This window comes from Antrostomus carolinensis, unplaced genomic scaffold, assembly GCF_000700745.2.
Source record: "Antrostomus carolinensis isolate BGI_N321 unplaced genomic scaffold, ASM70074v2 scaffold40444, whole genome shotgun sequence".
In the NCBI taxonomy this organism is placed as follows: Eukaryota; Metazoa; Chordata; class Aves; order Caprimulgiformes; family Caprimulgidae; genus Antrostomus; species Antrostomus carolinensis.
In genome coordinates, this window is record NW_010312111.1 from 1 (window position 1) to 7,804 (window position 7,804).

At 56.7% G+C, this 7,804-nt stretch overlaps 1 protein-coding gene across 1 annotated transcript; it reads left to right on the plus strand.

Annotated features, from left to right (window-relative positions):
* Nucleotides 1–438: 438 nt before the first annotated feature.
* Nucleotides 439–7,187, plus strand: LOC104524153 (ribosomal protein S6 kinase-like 1; the record flags this gene model as incomplete). The annotated part of the gene is made up of 9 exons (XM_010166936.1): nucleotides 439–563; nucleotides 1,403–1,495; nucleotides 2,290–2,337; nucleotides 3,074–3,206; nucleotides 4,517–5,446; nucleotides 6,272–6,361; nucleotides 6,511–6,593; nucleotides 6,872–6,967; nucleotides 7,077–7,187. Coding segments are annotated over 9 exons (1,709 nt in total), but the record flags the coding sequence as incomplete, so codon positions are not given.
* Nucleotides 7,188–7,804: the final 617 nt, after the last annotated feature.

The window sequence follows — 7,804 nt, forward strand, 5'->3', positions numbered from 1 at the left end:
GGGACCGGGGCATCCCTCCGAGGAGCACGGCTGGTGGACCGGGGCATCCCTCCAGGCAGCACGGCCGGGGACTGGGGCATCTCTCCGGGGAGCACGGCTGGGGGATAGGGGCATCCCTCCAGGGAGCACGGCCGGGGGATCAGGGCATCTCTCTGGGGAGCACGGCTGGGGGATCAGGGTATCTCTCCGGGGAGCACGGCTGGGGGATCAGGGTATATCTCCGGGGAGCACGGCTGGGGGGTCAGGGCATCTCTACGGGGAGCATGGGCGGGGGATAGGGGCATCTCTCCCGGCTACATGGCTGAGGACTGGAGCATCCATCCAGGGCAACCAGCAAGGGTGCTGGGGCATCCCTCTGGGGAGTGTGGGCAGGGAATTAGGGCATCCCTCTGGGGAGCACAGCAGGCCTCTCATGCCCTCCCTTTGCCCTGCCTGCAGTTGACCCCAACAAGGAGCGTCGGGAGGCTGTGAAGCGGAAGATCACGCAGTACCTGAGGCGTGCGGAGGAGATCTTCAACTGCCACCTCCAGCGGGCTGCAGGGGGTGGCAACCCCTCCACCACGGTGAGGGGCTGGCATGGGCTGGCACGGGTGGGATGGCAGTGGATCTGTGGCACTGGGGAACCTGGGGAGGGACACGTAAAGCAGCCCCACTGAGCCTCCTCGACCACCCCTGCCAGATGTCATGGTAAGGTGGCATAGAGCAAATGGCAGACAGGTCAGCTGCAGAGTGTCCTGGTGTAGCGATGGCTGCGAGGGAGCTGGCAGCCCTTTACCCTGCCTGGAGCAAAGAGCTGAGAGGGGCCCAGCTTGCCTGGGGTGCTCCCAGGACCCCCTCCCCAAGGTGTGTATGTTTTAGCTTGTGGTTGTCATAGTGAAAATGGCCATTTTCAGTGGGACTGGAGCCACCTTGTCTAATGTTAAAAATGCCATCTTCATTGTCATTGTTCCCATCTGGATGGAAACCAAAGTGGATGGCTTCTTGCTGCATTGCTGCATTGTGGGAAGGAGGTGGTTAGTGAAGGAAGAGGGGAGTGAGGCAGGGCAGGGTTGGGGCCTGGTGAGAAGGAAAAGAAAAGAACAGCAATTACCTTGCATACAGATCCTCTTAGTGTTGAGGATGTCCAGGTCCAGGTGTAAATTTTGGAGGGATTTTACCTCTGCTGCAGGTGCAAGCTTTCCCTGAAAACTTCAGAAATCCAGGAGCTGGCCAAGAAAATGGTCCAGCTGACATTAAGAATCAACCACAGTGGTTGGAGAATTTTCTCTGAATGTTGACCGCCCTGGCAGTATTGCTGCCTGCTCTGGAAAATGTGGGGACTTCTCCCACCTGCTCCCATGGTCAATAGGTCCCTCATCCCATGGATTCTAGGTCCCTTGTCCTCTTCTTCACCTCCTTTCAGGGTTACAGCAGCCTGCGCTTCCGGCCCATTAGGACGCTGAGCTCAGCAGTGGAGAACCTGAGACGGTGTAAGGTTATAGGAGTGATCGATAAGGTAATGACTCAACCTGGAACTGAGAGGGTAAGGTTGGGGCTGGACCAAGGGGAGTGTAACATGGAGGGTCCTGGCAGCTGGGATGGGGGTGCTGGTCCCCAGTGCACCCACCAAGGAACATGAGGTTCCATCCTCACCAGTCCCACCAAGAAAAATTTGCAGGTGAGGATGCAAGACCCTTTAGGGGTTAGTTGGGAAATCTGTTATTCCTTTTGCTTACACGATCTCCCAAGATATTTACACAGAATTTGGTGCATTGGTTCTTTCCCATGCATGGAATCGTACTGAATACCAAGGTACCATGATGGTGGACTCCTGCTGAAAAGTCTAGATTATCCATAGAAGACAAGCTATACAAATGAATCAACTATTGAGTAGTTCATGATCTTGGAGTGAAGATGGCTTACTGTGTCCATACACACACTGGCACGTTGCACTCCTCTGCTCTTCACACATCTCAGTTTATCAGGGCTGATGTGGTCCTCCTGTCCTGTCGACACAGAGCCCACAGAGCCCAGAAGAAGCACTGTGAAACCCTTTGTTGTGAAGGAAGTAAGAATGGAGTGGGAATCACCTCTTTCTTTAATTAACTCTCTACTCCCTGGCTCTGTGGCTGTCTCATTGCTAATAACCTAGGTTTTGTCCTTCAAGAGTAGGAGTCTGAGCACCACCAAACTCTTCTAGTTGGGTGGGAGTTTGTTGTTCCAGAGTTGAGTCCCTGGGTCATTCCTGCAGGCTGTGTGTTGGGGTGGGAGCAGTCACTGCCTCTGACTGGTACTGTATACTGCTTCCAGGTGCAGATCGTCCAGGATCCGGCCACTGGTGGAACCTTTATACTTAAGGTGGGTGTTTTCAGTTTTATCTGCCTGCTCTCCCTGTCGTGCCAGAACCTCCTTGTCCAAGCAAGTGGCTGGGGCAGGTGAGAGGACCAAAAAATAGCAGATCACAGAAATGTTAGGGGAAGCTCATTGTTCATAAAGCTTCTTCTGGCTGCCTCAGCCATCTTCTGTGTTCAGAAGGGAAATGGTTCTCCTTGGTCATCAATTCCTCTGCCTTGTAATGCTGCCAGCCAAACCTTATGCCCATGTTAATCTGGAGTCAACCCCTGAAACAGGTGGTGGGGGTGAGGTGTGGTCAGGACAAGTCCTAGGGCATTTTCCCGTGTCCTTGGAACTGAAAATAAAGGACTTTAATGACTGGACAAGGAGGCTCTGGCATAACAGGGAGAAGCATCAGTTGCAGAGGGGAGAGGAGAGAGGGTGGGGATGATGGGCTCCTGTCTGAAGGAAGTAGAGGCAGTTGTTGGGGAATACCACAGCTCTGGACCAGTCCTCTGGGTCCTGCAGTGCAGGTGGGGAGTGCTCTGCCTTGGCAGAGCTTTGCAGAGCCCTGCCTTGTCACAGCTGGGTGCTGGGGCTGACAGGGAGCTCCATTGCTGGTGACACAGCGGGGCAGCCATGGGGCTTAGCAGATGGCATGCTAACCTTTCTGGCTGGCCTCCTGCCCTGCCAGGTGCTAGGTTGCAGGGAGTCCAAGCCTCTACTGTGCTGTAATGTCCATCTATCTGTACCTCCTCAGAGCCTCCCCAAATCCTACACTGAGACCCGTGAGCGACAGACCATCATCCCTCATGGCGTCCCCTTCATGGTCAAGCTGCTGTGCTACTATGCAAATGAGGACTCCATCTTCCTCCACCTGGAGCACGTGCAGGGTGAGTAGGGACAGCATTGCCTCCCATCTCTGGAGCATACTGCTCTTATCCCCAGCCTCCCTTTCTTTAAAATCTCAAATATGTTTCTTCTGCCGGTTTGGGACTGTTTTTTATAGTGACAGCACCAGCTGTCTCCTTCATAGAAGGGTGATGGGTACTAGGGTTTGGAGACCTTGTGGAAGGAGCTACTCGGTTGTATTGGGGATTCTGGAGGTTTGGAAAGAGCTGACTTGGAAAGTCACCTAGAAATGGGCCTGTGGAGACCTACAAGGAGAAAGTGGTTTTGTGTGTATTGGTGTTATATGGAAACTAGCCTTAGGGACTGAATCCCATGGGAGGGAATGGTCGTGCCTTGAGGTGAAGAGGTTGCTGTGGTCCAGTGCTTGAAAAGGAAAACCTCTTCATTTTACTGGCATTGTTTGTCCATGACAGGAAAGTGATGGAGAAGGAGAACCGAGTGAGGTAGTTCACCTGAATGTTGTAGAACAAAACAAGCTTCAGATAAGACCTTTATAAAATATTTTTTATTTACAAAAGAAGAGGCCACACTGGATTTTGAGATTAGACCAAAGAGGAGATGGAGAATTAGGGCATAAAGGGCAGGGAACACACTGGGGTTCTGGTACAACAAGGAGGCAAGTCTGGGACTTGTCCCAGATCCTGGTGAAGTGTGACAAGGTGGAGGCTGTTGCCAAGGAGCTTCTTTGCTCTCTGCTGGTTGCATGAATGTGTAGGGAGCAGCAGCTGCAGTCCAGGAAGGGCAAATGAAGGCTGACGTGTGTTGGGAGAACAGCCTCAGCTCCTCATGCATTGCTGTAGGATGAACTGCAGAAAGCAGCCAGCAGCTGAATGTGGTGAGGTGGGGAAGCCCCTGTGGGCTCCAGGGCTCACTGCCCTGGCTCAGTGCTGGCCCATGGGCTCTGTGCCATGCTGTGGGAGCTCTCCAGCATCACCATCACGTGGGGAGAAAAGGCTGTCAGAGGAAAGTGGGGATGGCAGTGGGGTCAGGGGCATGTGTGAAGAAGTGGCTGGCCTGTGCCATGGAGACCGTGCAGAAGGGGAGCAGCGCTGCTGAAGGAAGGAGTGAGCCTTTGGTGTGCCAGGCCCCAGGGGAGGTGTGGCACTGAGCATGGTGTGCTTGTAGGGCTGGGGAGTATTCTGCATGACTTGAGCTTTGCTGGGGAGATTAACGATGCTCGGTCATGTCCCCAGCATGGGGGCCTTGGCCTGTGCCTGAATGGGCTGTGTCCACAGCAGGGGAACCAGGGATGCTCTCTGCCCCATCACTTGTTCTTCTCTCTGCTTTCCAGGGGAGATGCTGTGGTCTCACCTCCGCTCCAAGTACTGTCCCCAGCAGGGCTCTGCCAATTCAAACACCATTCAAGCCCTGAGGGACCATGGCAGAGAGGACGGCGTGGGAAGCTCCCAGGGCAGCAGCCAAGTCTCCATCCTCTCTGCTCAGTCAGGCAGTGGCCTCCTGGGCTCTGCGACCCACCAAGTATTGGGAACCACTGATGCCTTGCCCCCTCGGGAGCAGACCCCTGACCCCACGGACCCCTGCTCAGGGAACCACTGCCGGCTTCACCTGGCTCCCGCTGGTGGCACGAGGCCTGCAGCTGGAGGGCAGGATCTAAGCGTGACCCAGGCTACGTCTGCCATCGTGGACCATGTTCCAGCAGCATCAGCCAAAGGCCCCAGCCACCTTATCAACCAGGGCCTGGTCATCTACCCCTGGGATGCGCTAACCAGCAGCACGGGCTGCGTATCGGAGAGAGCAGCCTCCCAACAAGACGCTGGGCCACGTGCTGGTGAAAGGCTTGCCCAGACACCCGGCCCCATACTGAGGACTCTGAGAGAGGGCCAGCCAGGGGCGGGGGAGCCGCTGTCTCGGCGAGTGGCTGAGGTCCCCTGGGCTCGGCCGCTCCTGACCTCCTTGGGTCAGAGGCAGCTTCATGCAGCAGTTGCCCCGTCCAGCTCTGGCAAGTGCCATGGGCCTGACCCAGCGGTGCAGGAGCCCTCGTGGGGAGCGAGCCTGACCTGTGGCCAGCTCAGGGAGCAGCTGCTCTCAGGACAGTGCCCGTCTCTGGCTTCCCATGGGCATGACCGGAGAGCGTGGGCTGTGAAGGAGGAGCAGGTGCAGCTGTGGGCAGCAGAAATCCTCCTGGCCTTAGAGGGACTTCACCAACAGGGTGTATTGTGCCGGGACCTCAACCCCAGGAACCTGCTGCTTGATGCAGCTGGTAGGTATTGTCCCAGGCTGCTGCCCTGGGGAGGAGGAGGTTGGCCTCTCTGCTGGGAGACTGCTGTTTCCCCTATTTCCAGGAACATGGACTTTCTTGAGTTTGCTCTGGGGGAGGGTGGGAGTCTGGGGAGGTTTGGCTGTTTCTGAACCTGGAAGTATGGTCTCAGTTGGGATTTCCAAGCGGTTATTACAAGAGGTGGCTCTGCAGTGGGAGAGTCAGGGGTCGCAGCCACAGGAATGCATTGTCCCTGCTCCCACGTTGGGGCTGGCTGCCTGGGAAATCCCAGCACGGGGAAGCTGAGAGCAGCTGCACGGTGCCTGAGGTTAGTGGGATTGCAGCTTTTCCCTGCTTGTAGTTACTGCTCGCTGGGGTATTCTGGAGCCTGGCCATCCCTTCAAGCCATGGGTACCACTGTCGGGGCAAGCCCAGCATACGTCCCTGCTCCCCTGGCAACAGCTGGGGCAAACCGGAGAGCTACAAACTGCTTAGGAAGAGAAGAATGCAGAGAGCTTTGCAAGGGGAAGGCTGACCTTCCTCCCCTTGGCACTGCTGCTTTCCTCACTCCAGCCTGCCTCCCAGTCTGCAAGCTTGGAGCCCACCTAACCAGTCTCGCACAGGCCTGCTGGGCATCTGGGACAAGCGCTGGGAGGATGAGGACGCGCAGTGCCAGGGGATGCACAGTGGCCCTGTGTTCAGGGCTCAGTGGGGACCCAGTGCCCTGGCTGGTCCCAGTTGTGGGGATATAGCTTGGCTTTGTACTCCAGCCAAAGTCCCTAGCTTTGTCCTAACCTCCCTGCTTTTGGCTCTGGTGCTGCTCTGCAGGTCATGTCCGTCTCACCTTCTTTGGCCAGTGGACAGAGGTGGAGCCCCAGTGCTGCAGCCAGGCACGGGAAGAGCTGTACAGTGCCCCAGGTAAGGGACACATCCCCTGCCTTCTGCCCTTGGCGCAGTGCTGCCCAGCCGGGTGAGGGGGCTTCTGCAGGCAGCGAGATATGCCGGCACGGCACAGTCACTGGAACTCCTGCCTCCAGCTCTAATGCCTCTCTGGCTTTTTTCTGCAGAAGTGGGGGGGATTGTGGAGCCCACCGAAGCAGCTGACTGCTGGAGCTTTGGCTCTCTCTTGTATGAGTTGCTGACCGGAGTGGTAAGAGACAGAGGAGCTGTGGGGGAGGTGACACCATAGCACAAATGCTCCCTGCCATGCAGGGCTGGGGGGGTGCTTTGCCCTGCTGGCACCTCAGCACCATCCCAGGTTACTTCAGCCGTGTGATTCTTAGTGCCTGTGCATGGTCACTGGCTGTTCAGGGCCCTGGGTTTTAAAACCTGCTGTGTAGAGCTGGGGTTGTGTGGTGCTGAAGGCTCAGAAGGGTGCTCCTGCCTTCCTCAGTGCCTCTGCTCACCATCACCCTCTGCCTCCTGCAGCCACTGTCCCAAAACCACCCTTCAGGGATTCAACCTCACACCCAGTTGCATCTGCCAGAGGGCCTCAGCCTGGCTGCTATGTCACTGCTCACCGAGGTGAGGGGCTTGGGCAGATGGGAGGGAGAATGGGGCTAGAAGGTCCAGCCTGGGTAACTTTTCCAGTGTCCCCATCTCCCCATCCTGCTGTCCCATCCCTTCTCTGCAGCTCCTTCAGTACAACCCGAAGCAGCGTTTGGGCTCTGGAGGAGGTGGCATGGCGAAGCTGAAGTCCCACTCCTTCTTCAGCACCATCCCATGGAACAAGTTGGTGGGCTAGGCCAGCTGTCCTTCCCGTGGGGAGCTGGGCACAGAGAGACTGTCCCTACTGCTGTGACCCCGGGTGGCACTGGCAGCTCTGGAGGCTTGGCCTGCAGGGGCAGCCCCAGGGTGGGGTATGCATGATGTTTTACAGCCTTGTATGTTCTTCTGTCTCTGCTTGTATTTGTTGGCAGCTCTGAGAGGAGGCTGTGGTCTGGGCCAGGCTGTCTTCTCCTCTAGGTCCTCCCTGGTGGGAAAGGGAGCTCAGGTGCCCATGCCTGGGGAGCACTGGCAGCTCTGGAGGCTTGGCCTGCAGGGGCAGCCCCAGGGTGGGGTATGCATGATGTTTTACAGCCTTGTATGTTCTTCTGTCTCTGCTTGTATTTGTTGGCAGCTCTGAGAGGAGGCTGTGGTCTGGGCCAGGCTGTCTTCTCCTCTAGGTCCTCCCTGGTGGGAAAGGGAGCTCAGGTGCCCATGCCTGGGGAGAAGCCATGCTCCCCTTCTGGGCCATCCCTTGCTCAGCTTAGCACCATGCCCTAGGACTCCCTCCCTATGGTTTTTATCTCTGCTGCTACTGCCATGACCCTGTTCCCTGTTATTTTTTTGTGGCTTCCAAGTGCATCTCCTCTGGGCCCC